Below are 21,321 nucleotides of genomic sequence, written 5' to 3'. Positions count from 1 at the left end.
GCATTGAAAGTCCATTTCTCTTTCTCCAGGTTTTAATAAGACCAGAAGTTTGGCTTATCTGTTTGTTTAATATTTCCAAAGGTGTGAAGGGATTCAGTGGTTCACTTCAGAATTTTCCTCACCTATTAAAAATTATTCTGATTCTTTTGATCTCTCCTCAGAAGGCTGAGGCTATTTTCTACAGCTTTCTTAGGTATACTCACTACATAATAATAATAGTGCCACAAACATTTATGCAAGGAATTCCTTCTTCTCTTAGTATATTTATCTCCAAGATACACCTACTAACTACCCTAATGGGTTTCTACACAAACACAGGTGGATGAGGTTGTAGAAAAACACAGTGGTAAAAGTAACTCTTTATAGCATTTGTTTCTCAAAACTTGGTTAAGGTATTACTAGCATTAAAAAGTGCCTGGGAGATTTGTTAAGAAAGGAATTCCTAGGTTGAATACCAGAAACTCCTAGGCAGATACAAGGTCTGAATAGTTGCTGGCAAAATGACCTGGGAACCTGCATGTTCAATAAACTCCCCAGGTGATGACTATATATGCTGGTACTTGAGAAACATCGCTTTGGGGAAGGAAAGTATTTCTTTGTGCATATTCAGCCAGAAACCATTCCTTCTCCTTTCCTTTTCTCCTCCCATTCCCCAATACTCTGGCTATATAACATTTAACACAGCATATTGAGTAGTCTGCTTGTGACAGAAAACTTATAAGAAACTCATAAATGCATGTTCATTTATCAGCCTCAATCTTCTGAACCCTCCTTTATTTGAGGAGATGATAGGCTGCCATTCAACATTGCCTCTCCCTCACAGGGCTGTGGGAGGCTGCAAGGTGTGGTTGCCGATAGCACAGCCTTTGCAGTCAGAGAGACTTGAGTTTGAATTTCTTTGTGGGATCTTGGTTATATATCTCAACCTCTCTAAGCCTTATTTTTTCCCATTTATAGGTGAAATTAATAATTTCTATGTCATAAGAATGTTGTAAGGGTTATAATTAATATTGTATATAAAGAGGCCAGCTGTGTCTGGTCTACAGTAAGAACCTAATCAATATTAGGTGCCATTATTCTTGATAAGTTTAGGCAAGGGCTCTTCAGTCTCCATAGTTGTTCCTGTGGGATGGCACATGATTAAATGATTTTCTCATTCTTGAGTGCCTTGGGATAAAGCTTGGTCACATGTCTAGAAATTCTGGCATTCAGCTTTGGTATAGACAGTTGAATAGAGTTCAGAAAAATGTTCAATTGAGAACAGAAATCTTAATAACTTCTATGTACCTTGGCAGTAAGGATATAAATGTTAAGATAGATCAGTCACGCTTATCTTACTGATGAATTGAGTCAAAATGAAGGGAATTAAATTCTTATGATATGCACCTGGGAGATCATAGACTCTTAATATCTCTTAAATCACGAACACTGAGAATCTGTTGAAACCTATAAGCCATTCCCCAGAAATATGCCATACATACATTTATAAGCAATTCTGCATTTAGTTGCAAAGAGATTCATGGACCCCTTGGAACCCATCTGAGTGTTTCACAGAAATGAAACACCTGCTTTAGAGACTGTCCATCAGAGACTGAGATTAATGAGGCTAGATCATTCCTAGATCATTTTCTCCTATATAGAAAAAAGAAGGATCAAATTAGCCAGGCATGGTGGCACATGCCTGTAATCCCAGCTACTCGGGAGGCTGAGGCATAAGAATTTCTTGAACCCGAGGGGTTGAGGTTGCAGTGAGCCGAGATCGTGCCACTGCACTCCAGCCTGGGTGACGGAGTGAGACACTGTCTCCAAAAGAAAAAGAAAAGGAAAGGATTATTTTCTGTATAGGGTCATTTTCTACTATACAGAAAAAGAAGCCTTGAGGTTTTAGAAACCAAGGATTGCACTTTTACAATTTCAGCTCTTACATAAAATTGACATTACTTCTGTTCAGCAGATGGATATTTCTACTATATTGATCACTATACAAGGATGGGCTAGGAACGGCTAGTTATATTTACATGCATCTGACAGGTGTTGGATAGAGAAGAAAGGTTCTAGACATAAAATTTTAAGATTGCTTTCTTTTAACAGCTCCCTGGGGTAGTAGTCTGTGTTTTGAAATCTTAAATATAATAAGTCTGTTGCACAGGATCCTATAATCCATAGGACCCTATTTTCTTCTGGTCCAGACCCCTCATCACTGACCCCAACAATTCATGTTGGATTACCTATACAGGCTGACATTTTCAATCTCAACTCTGAGAATCTTAGGAAGAGAAGAAGTTTGTAAAAAAAGGTCTCGTTTGACCCCTTCATTTTATAGATGGAAAGACTGAACCCCACAAGTAAATTAACTTGCCGAAGGCCACATAGCTAGTGGTAGAGCTAGAACTTGAAGCCAGGTGTTCCTTGCAATTTTCACTGCTTGGACAATTATTTCTCGGTTAATTTGGATCTGCTGATGCCAGTCTCAGCTTGTGTTCATAGATTTTTGTCTTTTGTCCGTCTACTTCCTATTATAAGTGAACTTAGATTCTGAACATAGCTTTTCTGGAGGGCCCAATATCTATTTCTAATTGAGCACCTGAATTTACTTCTTCCCTTACCAAGCATCTTGCCAGCCCCTCCAAGTAGGTGGACTCTTGGTAAGAGCCTTGCTAGACTTCCTTGCTTAGCCACTGTAGCCGTCTCACAGCCGAGATACCCAGGAATATACCCCATCTCCATAGGAAGCCCCAGGGATCCTAGAGATAAACTGGACTGTCCTGGACAAAGGCTCAGGAACCTCACGGCTTTTCCAGTCATGGCAAAGGCCAAGATATTTTTCCTTTCTGTTATTACGAACTGAGTCTACTGAACATGACATAAGGACACTGCTTTGTTCTCTCTCTAGAGAATATGTAATTTATTCTAGGATAATCTCCTTATTAGGAAGGATAATAGTAATTTACAAGTTTAATCACTTCTTCTAATATGCAACCATAGCACCTGACTTGACATTTCAAGATTCACTGTCACCACACATCAGAAAGCAGGAATGAGGACACATAAAAAGCTGTGATGTGCAGTGTGAGACAGTTCAATTTTTTTCCTCTGTGTTAAGTATTGGACTATTGGGTAATTATGAGAAAAAAAAAGTTAAATCTTTTTTTAACATCATACACTAAAATAAATTCCAGAGGGATTTAGAATTTAAATATGGTAAAGAAACCATAATAAAAGACATATAAATAAATGTTTATCTAATTTGGGGTTGTGAAAATTTTTCTGAGCATAAAAGCAAACGAAGAAGCCTTAAAGAAACAGACTGACAAACATAACTACATACGTATTAACTACATTTCATTAAAAATTACATAGAAACAAATTAAAAGGTAAATGTCAAACTTATAAAGCATCTAGCTTTTGTGAACCAAGGCCATAAAACAAAACTAAGGCCATAAAGAAGCAACCCCAGAAGACAAAGAGCTGAAGGGTATGAAATATTGAGCTTCATTAGTAATTAAATACAAGCATATTAAAATGAGATACTGTTTTCACCTATCAACATAGCAAATATTTTAAAAGATAATAAAAGTAGTTTTGACAAGGGTTTTGGAAACTGGCACTTTCACACATATATTCCTGGAGGGAATATAAAATGGTATAGTCATTCAAGGCAGCATCTTGTCAATATATATCAAAATCATTAAAACGTGCTTGCCCTTTGACCCAGAAATTCCAATTCTGAGTGTTTATCCTGAGGAAATTATCAGAGATGACAACTAATATTTACTGACAATGGTGTTTAAGCATGATTAGATGACTTTAAGGAAATTTGTGTTTATACAATGGAACACTGTGAAAATATAAAACTGCTGCCTTTAAATCTCATGTCCCCTGATGTGGTTATATCAGCTCCAGGACTAGGCTTGTATATTCAAAGAAAGGAGTTTTTTAAACTTGTTCCTAATACTGCCCACTGGAAACTATTTAAACAAAATCCTGCTGGAAGAGAATAAACAAAAGGCGTTGTAGCTGAGTGGGAAGAAGATTTGAGGGATAGCTTGAGTTTTAAAGGTCAAAGCATATTGATTTAGACAGGAGAAAGTATGTTTAATATATTGTAGAATGGGTTATAAAAACAGATTACAAAATAATGTCTATATTAAGATCCCAATTTTGTAAGATGTGTGTGTATTAAATCTACATTGAGACGTTAACTATGGTTAGTGACCTCGAAGTGGCAGGAAAGAGCTTATCTTTATTTGCAGTATTCCAAAATTTCTTCTGTAACCATGTATTCAGGAAAAAAAAGTGTTATTAAAAATAAGGAGAATCAGCCTTTGTAAAGGTGATTAGAAGCTTTCTGGGCCTTACTTTGCTTCCAGGGCCAGAGCGAAGATGCCAGCAGCCAGAGGTGCAGAGGCCGAGGTGCCTGTGTGCGTCTCCGTGCAGTCATTGTGCAGGTCAGCGCTCGTCTGGATGACGTCAGGAAGGAGAGAAAGGCAGGGAGAACACGTGAGGAGTGTGGGCCTGTCTTGGGGGTTAACTGTACCAAAGGCTGCATCTGCTATGACCAGGAAACTCAGCTGATTCGATTGCCTACTTTCTCCTCTAAACCACAGGCGGATGTTTGCCATCTGCTGATATTTTAGTTCACCCTCTATATGCAACTTCTCTATAATTCTGGCAGCAAGATGCCTTTTCTGGGGATGAAGTACTCCCACTATGAATATTTTCTTTTCTGAGATTCCCAAACGAAATGCTGTCTATAAAAAACAAAGTTTCAAAATCACTATGAATCATGCTGGCCCATTAATCATCAGGTCCATTGTGTTTGGTCTGGCATATTTAGAAATTCTGTCTCATACAAAATTCCCTTTTGCCTTCAGATTGACATTTGGCTGCCTCTTCAGCCCAAGAATATGAAGACATCCTGGCCTTAGCCATTTGAACTACTTGCACAAAAAATGCTTAGTATGTAGTTTGCACTCACTGTTGAACTAGATTTGATACCTGTGAGTTGGTGTCCACATTTACACTTTGAGGAAAACGATGGGTCTTTAAAATGAAAAGTGTGCTGGACTTAGTTCTGGGTTCAAATTCTCTAACTGCTACTTAATAGATTTGTCCTCGGGCAAGTCATTTGGCTCCCCATCTGTAAAATGTGATTTATATTTTCTGACTCATATGCTGAGACTTACCCGAGATGTTCTCTGTGAAAGTAGTTTTACATAATTTTCTTGCAAGTAAGGAATTACCCTGGCTAACTTTAGGGTAATGAAGAGATTGCTGAGATGAAGGGAAGAAACTGAAAAGACTTCCTGTCTGCCTTAAGGACCACGGCGCTGCTGGTTGGGCCAAGGGATTACTAACAAGACACCCACCCAGGCTCCAGCACCGAAGTTCTAGCTCGAGATTTCGATGTGTGGGAGGGAGGTGTAAAAAAATAATTTGTTCTATTATCACCTCCATTGGCTTCCTGCTTGGAGTTGCTGAATTTCTCAAGTTATGATGGCTCTGCTCCTCAGAGGGCTGCGGAAGCAAGGTTGCCCTTTTTACCTGTTGACGCAAGCAAGCCCCCAGAGATGACTATGCTGAGGAAAAGGTTTGCGTAAGAAAAAGGTTATGTTACTGAGACTGTCTCAAATAGAATCCACCAGCTGTCTCTCCTAAGGCTGGCTTTCTTAAGGAGGGAGTTTTATAAAGATAGAAAATCTTTCTTCTGCTTCAGTGCAGGGTACCCAAGATAAGGAACAGTCTGTGAAATGGTGATTCTGAAATGCCCAACAGGCCATTTTCTAAAGGCAGCTCTGGACACCCAGGGAAATGACAACAGCCAGGGGCTCTGAAGACAAGTGGGGCAGATGTCTGATATGCCCCTTTCAAACCCTATAAAATGTGCCTGCCATAAAAACCCCTCGGTAGAATGCCACTGTCTATTCCTTGAGTAGCTGAAGAGATGCGCGTGAGAAGCAGGCTCACACTTCTAAGTTGAGACCACAGCTTTACTGTCTAAACTAGCTTGCAGAAGTGATCCTGTATGACGAAGATGTTCGTGTTGACAATTTTGTTGAGATGCCATTAATAGGAATCTTGCACGCATTCCAAGGTCATTATTATAGGGTTCACCCACCCTCTAATTAGATCATGACCTGCTATTTCACTGAGATAGGATCTATATACTTTAGCTAGTTGGTCCTTTCTGTGTCAGGAGTTAAATTGGGGGCCTTACATTTTTTAAATTAAAAGTGCCTCCCTTTGTTCTCAAAGCCCCTAAATGCCCCTCCATCATCATGCCCTTGAAGGGAAATCCAATAATTGCCCTTGGCCGTCTGACTCATGGAAGCAAAGGCGCAGGCAAGCGTGGGCTGCAGGAGCTCTCTGAGCATACGACCTCCCCGAGCTGCTTACCCAGATGCTGAGCAGTTCACCTCAGGGGACACTGAAACTGCTATTTTCCTGCAGGTCATCCATTCTTAGGAGACATAGCTGGTGTAGACTCTGTATTTTTATCATCTGCTACAGGGCAGACTATATCCCTGCTGTTAAAGGATCAGCAAGTACAAGGGTGATAAAGCCCCTACAACCCTGAAATCTCCTTTAAGGCTGTTTCCAGGGAGGCATCAGACAAGCAGAAAAGACATTTGGAGTCTCCGCTGTGTGTAATGACAGGTTTGGTGGCTTCTCAAGGCTGGGTTTAAAAATGACAGAGGGGAAGATCATCTTGGCAGAAGTGTCATTATCCCTGGAGAGAAAACTTTCTGATGGATGCCAGCCTTTCAAGTGAGTAAGTGTGAGTTTCCCCAACTGAGACATCAAGCTTAAGCGAATCAGTCGTACCAAAGGTCAGTTAGGGGAATCATTTCACATGCATGCCACGCTCTCCTAACTAAGCAGAGAGAATTAGACAAAAGCAACATACGATTCTCTGGTCGGTGTAATCTCCGCTGCTGTAAGAGGTGGCCAGTGTGGAGGAGCACTTCTCAGCGTACCAGGGGGATAGGCCTTGCTGGGAGGCACTGCTGATGGAGATGGTGTAGATGCTGTCTGTGTAGCCATCACAGTCACAATTATCTCCCTGACGCCCCCCGTTTCCCGAAGCCCAGACGAAGATGGACCCCTTCCCCTGTCTCCCCTAAAGGAAAAGCCAGAATGCATATTATCTGTTATCGTCTATTGGGGTCGTTGTTATATCCCAATAAAATCCCCAACGACTACATGTGTGAAATTCTCAGAGACAGCTATTTGGGATCTATTTTCAATTCCAGATCTTTTGGCTTCGATACTGGAAATCTCACAAGGCTGTATATTATAAGCCACTGGACTCTGGCCCTGCCAGTCTCTGGAGCCTCCTGGGGTAGGGCTGAGCACACGCTTTTCTTTCTTATGCAGATTCATAATCTAGCGTTTTGCACTTGCTCATATTTTTCCACCCTTCTCTTAGTTTATGTCACTGCACTTAAATCTTTGAACTTCCTCTCTTTCTTTCTGCTTCAATCTTCTGGCTGACTGATAGAATGACAAAATTAGGAATTATTCAGATCTGCCTTGCAGCTGCATTAAAAGGGACTCTTCAATTGAATGGAACTCGTCAAAGCCGCCCTTTCTGTGATTTTTCAATTTGTGCTCTCCAGAGTTTCTACTTTTGTTTCATCTTGTGGAGCACAAGGCTTTAGAATCTGTGCAAGAATACAGTAAACCCAAGTGACAGAGCAATCCAACCAAGGCACAGGTATTCAACAGGCACGTGCAGAGCAGAAGGCAACACGTTTCTATATTTGAAAAGCATTTCCGCGCTTGGAAGAAGTCTGGGTAGTTTTTTACTAGTGTAAAAACCCAAAAGCAGCAGGAAAATGAGTAAGGAGAAGGAAATGTCCAGAAGCACTTTTAAAATAAATATGCTAAAAGTAATAAATTTCCATTCAACCTCAGACCCAATTAGGGAAAATTCATTTTATTTATTTATGTTTAGTTTTGAGGCAGGGTCTCACTCTGTCACCCAGGCTGGAGAGCAATGCTGCAATCTCAGCTCACTGCTACCTCCGCCTTCTGGGTTCAAGCAATTCTTGTGCCTCAGCCTCTCAAGTAGCTGGGACTATAGGCGTCTAAGTTGAGACCACAGTTTCACTGTCTAAACTAGGTTGCAGAACAGTGCAACCTAGTTACACCTGGCTAATTTTTGTGTTTTTAGTAGAGGTGGGGTTTCTCCATATTGGCCACTCCTGGCCTCAATTGATCTGCCTCCCTTGGCCATCGCGCCTGGCCACAAATAGGGAAAACTTTCTTAAGCCTTAACTCCCATCCCTCTGAAGAATGATTTGGCCCTCTAAGTGCATTTAAAATTGTAAAGGACTTTGTTAAGAAATCCACAACAGTGTTATTCCATGTAACCTAAATGTTCTTTCCTTCTCCTCATATCCAGATGGTCAGGTTTCATTTCATGTGGGTCTGTGTAAAGCATCTTACCTGTTTGACACCATATTCAAAAGCCTTCTGGGCTAGCCGGCCAGGCCCCTCCACAGTTTTCCCATCATCATTGGGGCCCCAGCTTGCACTGTAAATATCCACGTGTCCAGGATTGAATCCAATTGAACTGGCCTCAATAGCATCCGTCACAATGCCATCCAGCATTCTTATGCCTGAGAAACAAAATAAACAAACACACACAAAGGTTGATGTCAGTATGTACATGGACAAAAGCCCAATACTCTTACTATTTGTATTTTTAAAGGATTTTAAGAGTCAAAAACCAGGTAACTACTAGATAGATGTCCCCAATTTCTGTAACCCAGCTACTGACACCACAGAAGGAAGGAACATGTTGCTGCCCCCATAAGCTTTTTTGTCACACTTTAGAGATAATACTATGCACTGTGTAGGCAGCTGTGATTTTTTTTTTTTTTTTTTTTTTTTTTTTTTGGTCCCACTCAAGGCTCTCTTCCCAGCAAAAGCTCTGGGCATTGAGTCTGAAGTGGAGCAGCATCCTTGGATGAGAGGAAGTGGCCGTGATTGTTGTCAATTACAAAATGTTTGCCCTCCCTCCCACCCCAACTAAATGACAGACCAGCTTTCAGAAAGACCCTCCAAGCAGCCCTCTGGTGATGCACCTCCTCATGGCTGTCCCACAAATGGCTGTGGCCCAGTCTACGCCACACAAGGACTCTGGACAGGAAACATGTAGCTTCAAAAGATCTAGTCACAACAGGAAACTAACAAATAGGGAAAGCACTTTTGTTTCTAAGCCCTGATTAAAAATAACCCAGAGGCCATCCTTTCATGTGTTTGCTAAGAAACATTTTCAAGGAACATGCTTCCTATTCTTCTAAATAATCTCAAGGATGAAATCATTGCCATGGATTTCACCCCCAAGGGGAATCATTTTTCATCAGGACAATGTAGGTGCGGCAGCTCTTTGTGCTTTCCAATGGGCTGTCACCCATCATCAGACTTATGAATTCAAGAGCCAGGAAGGCAAAAACAATCTGGACAGATTACAGGCAGCTACCAGGTTATTTCTGGCTTCAGGCTCATAATGCAATAAAGTGCACAGCCTTAGATTTTCACACTTATTTACTATGGAGCAAAGGTAAAATGATATGAAATTGATATGATCAGTGAAAGTTGTATTTGTAAAAAAGAAATTGTTCAAAAATGCATTTAGGGCCAGGCGCAGTGGCTCATGCCTTTAATACCAACACTTTGGGAGGCCGAGGTGGGTGGATCACTTGAGGCCAGGAGTTCAAGACCAGCCTGGCCAACATGGAGAAACCCCATCTTTACTAAAAATACAAAAATTAGTCGGGCATGCTGGCACGCACCTATAATCCCAGCTACTCAGGAGGCTGAGGCACAAGAAATGCTTGAACCCGCGAGGCAGAGGTTGCAGTGAGCTAAGATTGCAACCACTGCACTCCAGCCTGGGCAACAGAGCATGACTCTGTCTCAAAAAAAAAAAAAAATGCATTTAGAAAAAAAATCGGCCAGGTGCGGTGGCTCATGCCTGTAATCCCAGCACTTTGGGAGGCCAAGGCGGGCGGATCACGAGGTCAAGAGATCGAGACCATCCTGGCTAACATGGTGAAACCCTGTCTCCACTAAAAATACAAAAAAAAAAAAAAAAAAAAAAAAAAATTAGCCAGGCGTAGTGGCGGGTGCCTGTAGTCCTAGCTACTCAGAAGGCTGAGGCAGGAGAATGGCGTGAACCCGGGAGGCGGAGCTTGCAGTGAGCCGAGATCGCGCCACTGCACTCCAGCCTGGGTGACAGAGTGAGACTCTGTCTAAAAAAAAAAAAAAAAAAAAAAAAAATCCCAGCTCTGCTCTTACTAGCTGTGGAATCTTGGGCAAGCCAGTTAACCCTCTGTGCCTCAGTTTCTTCAACTGTAAAATAGGGATGATAATAACAGCTCATGTACATTCATGATAGTCTATATGCAGCCACCAATCCACAGGCTTTACATGTATAAACTCATCTAAACCTTACAACCACCATTTGAGGTGGGTGCCGTAATTCTCCTCACTTTATAAATGGAGAGATTGAGGCCAGGGAGGGATAGTGACTTGCTCAAGGCCACATAGCTTGAAACTGGGGAGCCAGAATTTGAACCCTACAAATCTAGCCCCTAAATCTGTTAACCACCAGGATATACTGCCTATATTTGTAGAGTAATTAACTGACATACAATAGGTGCCTAATAAATGAAGATTATTGGTAAAAAATGCATTTGGGGCCAGACCATCAAAGGATGGAGTAATGGAAAACATCAGTAGGCTTGGAATCTTGTGTTTCAGTTCTACACTGCCACAAACTTGCTTTCATTACCTTGAGCAGCTTGCTTCTGATTCTTTCTCTACAAAATGAAGGGATCAGATGATTCTTTCACAAACTATAGCTGTTTTGTTCATTATGACTAAAAGAGTGAATTCTTTTACTAGCTGATTACATAATTTGAGCTTCTCCCTTCATTTTTTTAAAAAATTTACAGAACACTTTGAAGATGTTAGTATCAAAGGAATCGGGAATGACACTTAAAATTCTAAGAGTGCCCTATATTCATGAAAGATGCATTACATGTCACGATGTATATTTATTTGGTTTCTAAAAAGGAATATATAACCAAATGCAAGGTATACTCATGTAGAGTTTAATGGGGTTTTATTGTAATCGAGATGTTCTACAATTGATTCTTTTTGTGATTATGGTTTTTGAAAACCAAACTAAACTTGAAGCTTATAACATAACATGAAAGCCTGAGGTAGGGATAGCATAAAGAGGAGAGACAGTTTTTTTCTTTTCTCTTGGCCCCTGCAGATCCACTTTCCACTCTTCTCCATTAGAACATGGACTGCATCAATGGGCTCTGTCTTCCCATTGGGTTCAGCCAACTGAAGACACCAGCAAGAGGGTGGGAATCAAGAGGAGAATGAGGTGCCTATACCCCTGAATCCCCTTTGCCTAGAAGTGGCTCTGTTGTTGTACTCAAGGCCTATCCAGTGGCTCTCTCCTGTGACCACAGCTTTCCCTCTCTATTTTCTGCTGACTTCTTCCCTTTCCTCCTTGAGGCTAAAGGTGGTAACATCTGCCTACCACTTCTTAGCCCCTTGTTGCTTTTCTCTAATTCTTGTAAATCGTTTCTTTATTAAAATGTCCACAGTTGCCCTAATGCAACTTACCATGTGTTTCCCCATAAGGACACTGATGAAAACAATTAAATTCTATATCCTTGCTATAAAAGATAAAATTTGGCTATTTAATATAATAAGTATGTTTTTTTTTTAATTTTGAAGCTGTTCTTCTCTATAAAGTGAAGAACTTCTACAGAATTGAGAGGCAGGAAAAGTCTTTGCCTAAATTTACCTCCTCCTTCTGTTTCCTTAGCAAGCACTCAATAACAAACCATTCTAAATCAGAACATAGAGAAAATTAGATTTGGTTCAAATGCTATTCAACATTTCCACATTTTTTTTTCCTGCAAAGATGTATAGGCTATATTCAACTATCCATTTTCTAGGAATCCGTATCTATTGACTCGCTGGCAAATCATATTCAGGTCCTGTAGCAACTTTGGCATGGAACTAATTTGTTCCTCCAGTTGTTAAAAAGAAAAGCTCCCCTCCCCCATTTACAATGGGTGATGTAAGCTTCACATTAAAATGCCAAGCTATAGGGACAATCCTCTGTTTTACCTCCAACTTTGGAATTGTATGCAACTCCAACCCCGCATTTGTGATTATTTGCTTGCATGGCAATTTCTCCTGCACATCTGGTCCCGTGTCTGAGGATTGAAAAATAAGAATTATAAAACATACAGAAGAACAAACATTTGTTTTGCATATGAATGAATTAATGGGGCATAGGTATATTAACTTTTTGTCGGCCTTGTTACTGTTTTTGTTTGTTTGTTTGTTTTAAATTAGTATAACATAAAACTTATGTTCAGATGAAGGGCACAAGTATTAGAGACAAAGTATGTGATTTCAAATTCTGGCTTCTGCCATTCACTAAGGGTGTGACCTTGGGTAAGTTACTTGTCTGCAAAGGCTTGGTCACATGACAAATTATATGTAAAACACTTAGAACAGTGGATGGCAGATAGTAAGAACACAGTGAGTGTTAACTATTGATACTATTATAAGAACTCTGACATTCAGAAACAATTTCAGAGAAATGGCTTCTGCTTTGTACTTTTTGGTAGCAAAGTGGCTCCTCACTTTTCTCCCTAGTGACTGCCCTGGATTAGATTATCCTTGATCAGCCTAAGTAGGATATCCTAGAACAAGTGCCCTATTAAGCCCTCCTCCTCTCCTCTAAATATATGCCACACTAAAATGTCTGAAGATTATCTGGTACCAAGAGGAGCTTGAGATATTTGCAAGACATTACCAGCTAATTGGAAAGCCAAGATGCTCCTGAAATCCCAACTGGGGCCAGAAGCCTGAACATGATTGGTTTTGCAGTCAAGCAAAGAGGGTAATTTATGATTTCAGAGTATTTGGAAGAAAAATGCATCTTCAAAACACCAAATTCCACCACTAAAGCATCTATTCTGAAATTCTGAGGATGATAATTGTCTTTTCCCACCACCATCCTGACTCAGGAGGGCCAATAAGCCAAAAGCACATTAATGTGAATTCATTTATTTCGTGATTTTATTCTATTGTGGAAACAACCTGTAATAGTGTGAAGGCTGTTGGTGGCTTGGGGGAGCCTACCAGATATACCAACATAGAGTGAAAGAGAGGAAGGGTTAGCTCGGAGCAATAATGTTGGCCAGTTACATTTCAGTTCTACTATACTGGCCATCTATTAATTCAGCATAGCATGGAATATAAAATTCCTAAATTGACTGGCCATCAAGAAGAATTGTTCGACTTCTCCTTTTCCTAAAGTAGCAAAGATGATTTCCTGGTCTCCTTCCACAACATAAGATTCCTGCTCCTTCATGTTAATCCTGGCTAGGAATTCTAAGTCAGGACAATATAATTATCTTTAATTCAAGATCTTTCCTGATGCAGCAAACACCTGCTTCTTTTATGTATGCTAGCATTTTCCTGTTTGGGGAAGCAGCCCTCCTGACTTTTTGTGATTTTTTTCAATCATGGGGCCCCTCCTCTCAGACAACTTTCAAGGACTGATGTAGATTATAGGGAAGAAACTCCACTCTTTCTTGAGAATTATGAGCTTTAAGTTCCATGTGAGTCATATGGGTCTTGCTCTGCCAGGCAGGATTCTCTTGAAAGTGAAGCCAAGCAGAGGTGAGCAGCACTAGAGATGGAAACAGAGTGCTTGGTGTCCTGAGAACATATTGTTTGAGCTCTTGGATCTTGAAACATCAGAAACTAGAACATCACTTGGGTGAATATTTTTAAAATCCCTTTGTTATTTAATCTTTGAGTTAGGATTCTTTCATTTGCAACTGAAGCTGTCCTGACCACACCATTCTCTGAGAAAAGTGCACACATCTGAACATACAGAAGGCAACTTATGCTTTGTGGATGGATTAACGCTCTTTGCCTTAGTAGAAGGAGTAATTCAGTTGTCATCTCTGAGAAATGTACTTCCAGAAGTCACCACTGCCTTCTTATATATTTCCATCTATACAGGATGGGAGACAGAGCTCAGGTCAGCAAAAGAATCCAGTGCAGGTCTTCAGCCTGAGCCAACAGAATCAATCTGCTGACAGACATCCCCAGGTTTGTGCCTTTGTCCTAAAAAATGATGCAGTGGGACAGCACCTATTATTTATCTCTCCTTGTATATGGACGACTATTCTCTAGTGAGAGCTGCAGGAGGATCATGGTACGAATATGCATTGACATGTTTTCCTCCTCTTATCCTCAGGTTCCACCTCCAAACGTTGAGAGAAAGAAAAGTGTTCCTATGTCATTCTTTATAGGCCGCAGCTCTTTTTCTTTTCTAAGTGAGGTGCTGCGGTAAAAGAACTTTCTATTACCTTAGAACAATGGTAGTAACTGGCATTTAAACAAAATGATTTGTTTAAAAATTATTCCATGAGATAGTTTAAATACTACCCTTATTCTGGTTAAAATATCCTTGTCACATTTGTTATTTAACTAGAAAAACAATCTGTAATTGGTGTTGAAATAATGAATACAGATTTATGCCAGCTTAATGGTAAGCATTACCTGCACTGTTAAGATTTTATTATTTAGTGATTCCTCTTTTGACTTTCAGAGTAGCATTCAAATGTAGCTTCTATTAATCTCATTCACATGGTAATAAAGAACAACAGCAATACTGATAGTTTGAAGAGATAATAACCTTGGAATTGGGGTATAATACCTCTCCAATTGCTGTAAAGGCCAAGACAAAATGGAGCCATTCATTTTCCAAACCTAAGGGCTTTATGTCTGACAACATGCTAGAAGGCAAATCTACTTTTTATTATACCTTCTGATAAATGATAAGGATGCCACCTTTTTGGTTGATAGTCAAGAGGATCCTGAGAGAGAGTTGCTCAGTATGTCATTTCCAAATAGCAGATTCTGAATTGGCTCAGAAAATTGACTTGTCTCTGCTGCTCCCATCGGATGATATTATTCTTGTCATGTTGATTTCTCACTGAAAGAAGGTCTACCTCAGTTACTAAATGAGAAGCTGTGATCATTATCATCATCATCGTCACCACAGCAAACACTTACTTAACTTTTTTGTGTACCAGTGTCCAAGCCATATATATGTGTATGTCCAAGCCAAATATCCTTGTCACACATGTTATTTAAGCCATATATATACATATGCACACATATACATATATGGCTTAAATAACAAGTGTGACAAGAATATTTTAACCAGAATAAGGGTAGTATTTAACTATCTTGTGGAATAATTTTTAAACAATCAATTTGTTTAAATGCCAGATATACAGATATAGATATAGATAAATAATCTACCTCATTAAGTTAGAGGTATTAAATGAGTTTATATGTATATATATATTAAGTGAGATATATATATATATATATAACCTCACTTAAACCCCTAACTCAATGAAGTATTATATATGTTATATAATACTTATTTAATATATATATATATAAACTCACTTAATACCTCTCTCTCTCTCTTTCTCCCTCTCTCTCTCTCCCTATATATATATATACTCACTTAATACCTCTAACTCAAGGAAGTAGAGATTCTTTTTCAAAAGATGATAAAACTTAAACACAAAGAAGTTAAATAATTTGCTCAAGATCACCCAACTACTAAGTGGCAGATCTAAAATTTGACCTAAATTTGGCTCCCAAGTCTGCTCTTAACTGTTGGGCTATGACATGCTCTCTCAATGCTGTGTGGAAGATTCACAGCAGGCTATGATCTGGAAGCTCAGGGCTTTCAGGCACAAAACAAATAGCATTATATGGGCTGCTTCCCTGGGGCCTTTGCAGCTAACTCCCTGAGTCAGGGAAATTATATTTTATTTTAATTATTATATTCATATATATAAAACAACTATTATAAATGCTGTGCTGTGAGATCCCCTTTGTTTTGAGGAAGGTCTGAGTGTTCCATCTCCTGACTGGAAAAACTCCAGAGAATGTCATTTCATCAAGAATTCGCCCACTACGCAGCCATCGTACAAGTTATCACCCACACTGGATCCTGGGGCCAGACCCAGGATCTGCCTGGAAGGACCGTATACTGCCTAGGAAGGAGCCAGTGCCTCCATCTAAGTCTCCTCAAGTGTCTGGGAACAGATTTCCCGTAGTCTTAACCAAGGGGGTGGAATGAAAGTTGTTTCTACTCCACTCTAAGAAGGCTTATTATTCCAAGTCCTTATTACCCATTTCCTCAGGAAGTTCATTTAAGAAACATAGGGAGAAGGTACGTTGTCACCCAGTTTAGGGGAAGAAAATGGAATAGAGGCAGAGAGAGGTAAGTGATTTCCCCAAGGTCACCCTCTACTCTGGGAATTGGCAAAGCCATAACTACATTGCAAGGCTGTGCCCCAAAAGAGTAGATGTCCTTACTGGTCCTGCATTATCCTGCTTCAGACATATAGCAAAAAGTTTGTCTGAGGGTCTGCTGTAAGCTCTCGAGACACTCCCACTTTGCTCCAAAGGTACCCTTGCCAGTGGTTCCTATTGTATTTTTACTGGAATGTTTTCACCTCTAAGGGATATTTGCGGTTAACCCCTTTACTCACCCTCAAAGAAATAAATGGTACTGAAAGAAGTCATATCCCAGAACTATCCACAAGCCTCCCATTCTCCCCAAGGAAGAAATAAACACCCAGAAGTTGAGGCCAAGTCCATGTACCCCAGCCTCCCATCCTGGGGTTTGTTGGCTGTCTGGAGGGAAGACAATCCAAAGAAAGAAATAACTTTAGATCAATATTACTGCACCAGCCACTTGGGAGTTCTGAGGGAGAATAAGGAAGGGAGGGAGGGAGGGAGGGAGGAAGGAAGAGAGGGAGAGAGAGAGAGAAAGAGAGAGAGAGAGAGAGACAGAGACAGACTTGTCTGACCCAAGTTGGGTAACAGTCCAAGAGACAGAGCCATCCAGAGAGAATAAAGAAGCACTTCATGTGACATATACCAAGAGCTATTAGATGCTTGGCTTTTTCCATCCTCACTTGTAGCAACAAGCCCTAATTTTGACCTTGGCTTTGATCATTTTGGTGCAAGTCTCTTCTGTGTAGAGAAAATGAAGAGGAAAGTTTGAATGTCTCCTTGATGTCTGTGAGAACATCGGTATGAACAAAGATGGTCTCTCCCATGGGCATGGACACTTTGAGGGTCCACATGCCTAGAGGGTGAAGTTTCTTTGGGGCTAGGAGAGAAGTTGAAAGTCTCTTGCCTCTGGGTCTTTCTTTCACCTCTCACTTTAGAAGATCTTGCTCTTGGCCTCTGTGGCTCTTGGCCTCTCTCACCATAATGTGGCTTCAAGGGACAGAGAGTTAATCTGGGAGTCGGGTGCTGTCTCCTCTCTCTTTCCTATGGCCTTATAGCAGCAGGAACTCTGGAGGAGACTTCCGGCTGGCTCAATGCCCTGGAGACTGTGTTGGATTCAGGGGCCAGACCTCAGAGGCATTTCTCTTGTCTGGAGTTTGGCCATGCTCTTCTGAGAGAACTGGTGAGGGTGACTGTAGCCACCGTCGGAAGTTGTGGGCATTGTTCATATCCATTTCTTTACATATATTTCTTTTCATGACTAACATAAAGCATGTTGCTAAGAGTAAAAGATTCATAGAGGAATTGAGGGGAGGGATGGCTCAAAGTGTGTACTCTTTATGTCTCAAACATTCTTTCTAAAGCTACAACAGTTCAGTAACATTTGAGAGGAGAATTTCATAATGTAAGAAGTTTAATGAAAATATGGTTCTATAAACCAAAGGGAATATAAAAATAGAAACTTTGGTTTCTGTTTTAAAAGCAACACAATATTGTGGTATGGATGTTGTGCATTAACATTTCCTGAGCACTGAAATGTGGATGAAATGTATGGTATAATTTTCTCAAACAAGATAAAAGCATTGTAAAGTACTTTATTTCACACAAATGCATATTTACTCACTTATTCTCGTTTGTGGGATCGTATCGGGGAAATGGATCATGGTCATTATCATTAAAATCATAGCTAGCCTCTGGATCCTAAAGAGACAACAAAATATAACACTGTGGCAGCATTAAAAAAAAAAAAAAAAAAGCATCACTTCCCAAGCCTCTTACCCTATGCCTTCCCATCCTGGCTGATAGCTCAAAAGCCTGCATTTTAGAGTTTCTGGCCGAGTCACTGAATATTTATTTTACCCACAAACCAGGCAGAGACAGAACACAGACAGAACACAGCCAGGTGAGCCAGCATTCAATTCTCAGTGAATGTTACCAAGCCTATGGTTCACAGGCACTCATGGGATATTGGAGTTGGAAGGAATTAGTTTACTTAGTTCAGTCATCTCAGTTTTCAGATGAGAAAACTGAGGCCCAGAGAAGTTAAATGACTTCCCTAAGGCCATAAAGCTAGTTAGTGACACTTTGACACTCATCTCTCTTATGAATATAGGTGCAAAGAAGTGGCTGAGGGTGGGACTCAGGTCCATGGTGCTCTCCTTCAGCCTCCCAGGCACACTAAATAAACATGTAATTTAATTTGAGAGAGGGTGCTTGAAATTCAAGACAAGCTTCCAGGTTCCACTCCCTTTTCCAACCCAATAGCTACACTTAAACTCCTCCTGCATACCCTTACTGTTACTTTTCAATGCTTTCTGTATATTTCAATCATTCCTAATTTCTACTCTGTGCTACTATTTTTCCTTCTTTTTTCCTTGGCTCTTTAGCTTGGTGTTATAGCTGGGGAATGTTTGATAGGTGGAAAGGATGAGAGAAAAACAAGGGATAATCTTAAAGATGAAACACCAGCCTCCTGATCTAAAGACCTAAGATATATGATGGTGTTCATATTATATTATAAACTTAATAAACAATGAAGCAAATTGTTTTTATTTATTTATTTTCCCATTTCTAGAGAACTTTTCCTTTCTCAGCTTGGCATAGGTGCATTGTGTGGTATTCACTTTGGATTTGCATGGAAGGAATCACATTCATATAATTTTACAATGTCAGGGATATAGACTCATAAAAGAGGTGAGGAGAGAAACTGTGACAATGATCTCAGGCAAGGGGCTTGATTTGATTACTTTAATGCCCCAAACACTGAGCAACTCAAAGTCATCAGATTTTGGTAACTTAATTGGTGTAGGCACTGCCCCTTCTTCTCCCAACACATATACTTTTGTACAATTTTTGATCCCACTGAATTATTTCAATGCCCACTGGTACAAAATAAATTCATATAAGCTAGTGGGAAGTGGGAGAAGGGACATAACCTTGGCCCATAATCCCAGGGACTGACACCAGAGCAGCATCCCCTTGAAAAGAAGGAAAGCCCTAACTGTGTGTCTGCACAGACAGCTCCCTAAGTCACAGTCATGAGAAGGCACACACTTACATAGTTGGCATAAATGTCCGTGTGATTCCACTCCAAACCATCATCCAGTACGGTGATAACAACTCCTTTGCCCGTAATGCCTTTTTGCCAAACAGGTATCACATGAAGGTCCAGCTTGGGCAGGGCTGCCGTCATCCTGGTATCTTGCTGGTAAAGAAAAACAATGAAGCATTGATAAAATCATCATTTGCTTGCTACAAAATGGGCACTTCAGTTCCAACCTGGAGACCCATCTTTCTTTTTCCTTGGGTCACTCTACTCTTTAGAAGAAGCCAATTCAGTGAAATGAGAAAACAAAGTCGAGAGTAAGGCCAAATGAACCCCCAGAGTGCTGCTCTTCTCCCGATTGTCCCAAATGGACATCACTTGAAAAGATGAATCACCTGTGCTCCTTCTCTTTGAACTACATGGCTTTGAAGAATTTTATCCCTAAATTTCTTTCATTTATAATAACATGCTCAACCCTTTCATCTATGGAAGCTCTATTTGATAGTCGATGTTTTCATCTCCCCCCAAATCCTGATTCTCCATTGCCACATTGAGCTCTCATTATATTGCCTGGTGCATAGTCGTTCATGAATGTTTTAGAATTTTTCTTCTAAAGGAAAAAGCAGAACCTGGAATGCTCAGGAGACTGTGATTGCCTCAGGAATTGCAATGTGATTGCCTATTTTTAAGTATGAGTGATTTAGGGGGTAAGTGTCTGTGAGAGGAGATTCAGGGTTTTCCTTTTAAAATACATTTTCTGATAGTCAGAGTGTGGGACTGTACAGGAGATAAGTACAGGGTAGCAAGGGAACACAGATATAAGCACATTTCTAAGCATGTGAGACAGAGACAGTAAAAGAATGCCAGGTACCCGGTGAAAGGGTCAATAAGAAATCTATAAATAACCACAATCAAAAGTGTCAGCGAAGGAGCTGCCCTCTTGCTTTTGTGCCCTCCTCCCCATAAAGAGGTTGGGGGGTGGGGTGACAAGTATTTGCCAGGCTGCTATGAAGCTGAATCACAGGAGGCTGGAACTGTACACAGATTGTTGGCCAAAGTCAGAGAAGAAGGCCTCTATGTCAGTTGCAGGAACAATTTTAGACTGTAGTTGTTAAGAGTATGGACTCTGGAGTCGTGAATTATAGTCCCACCACTAGCAGCCATGGATTTTGGCAAATTATTCTACTTTCCAATATCTCTGTTTTTCCATCTGTTAAATGGGCATAATTACTATTTCTACAACACAGACAATCATGAGAACAAAATGAATTAATTCATATCAAACATTTTAGAATAGTGTTTGTCACACAGGAAATGCACAAGTGTTAACTGATAAGTCTCTTCTGCTGCAATGAGCAAATACTTAAGATAGTGGCAAGAGGTCAGGTGCGGTGGCTCATGCCTGTAATCCCAGCACTTTGGGAGGCTGAGGCGGGTGGATCACCTGAGGTCAGGAGTTCGAGACCAGCCTGACCAATGTGACAAAACCCCATCTCTATTAAAAATACAAAAATTAGCTGGGCATGGTGGCGGGCATCTGTAATCCAAGCTACTCCAGAGGCTGAGGCAGGAGAATCGCTTGAAGCCAGGAGACAGAGGTTGCAGTGAGCTGAGATCATGCCATTGCACTCCAGCCTGGGCAACAAGAGCAAAACTCTGTCAAAAAAAAAAAGAAAGATAGAAAGAAAGAAAGAAAGAAAGAAAGGGAAAGAAAGAAAAGAAAGAAAGAAAGAGAAAGAAAGAAAAGAAAGAAAGAAAGAAAATGTAGGGTCAAGAGAAACTGATCCCCTTTTCTATCCCTTATGCAACAAGAGTATGTAAGTCTTAGCTTGTGTTTTTCAAGAGAAATAATCTTTTATAAAATTCTCAACAACAAGTCC

At 40.4% G+C, this 21,321-nt stretch overlaps 1 protein-coding gene and 1 long non-coding RNA gene across 5 annotated transcripts in view; one reads left to right on the top strand and one right to left on the bottom strand.

Annotated features, from left to right (window-relative positions):
- Positions 1-21,321, top strand: part of LOC129143936 (uncharacterized) — an 812,938-nt gene that overhangs the window by 448,441 nt on the left and 343,176 nt on the right. The window lies entirely within an intron of this gene.
- The window catches only part of PCSK1 (proprotein convertase subtilisin/kexin type 1), a 42,472-nt gene that overhangs the window by 13,084 nt on the left and 8,067 nt on the right, over positions 1-21,321 (bottom strand). For 2 of the 3 annotated variants that reach the window (XM_001134900.7, XM_003310651.6), the window contains exons 4-9: positions 19,454-19,600; positions 18,020-18,096; positions 12,169-12,257; positions 8,452-8,624; positions 6,908-7,120; positions 4,360-4,460 (exon numbers count right to left, since the gene is read on the bottom strand). In XM_001134900.7, coding sequence (XP_001134900.1) covers positions 4,360-4,460; positions 6,908-7,120; positions 8,452-8,624; positions 12,169-12,257; positions 18,020-18,096; positions 19,454-19,600 — 800 coding nt within the window. The remainder of the gene's footprint in view (positions 1-4,359; positions 4,461-6,907; positions 7,121-8,451; positions 8,625-12,168; positions 12,258-18,019; positions 18,097-19,453; positions 19,601-21,321) is intronic. The other variant, XM_024356553.3, reaches the window with a different exon arrangement.

This window comes from Pan troglodytes, chromosome 4, assembly GCF_028858775.2.
Source record: "Pan troglodytes isolate AG18354 chromosome 4, NHGRI_mPanTro3-v2.0_pri, whole genome shotgun sequence".
In the NCBI taxonomy this organism is placed as follows: domain Eukaryota; kingdom Metazoa; phylum Chordata; class Mammalia; order Primates; family Hominidae; genus Pan; species Pan troglodytes.
The sequence above is the reverse complement of the archived record's forward strand: the minus strand, read 5'-3'. Positions and strand labels throughout refer to the sequence as shown.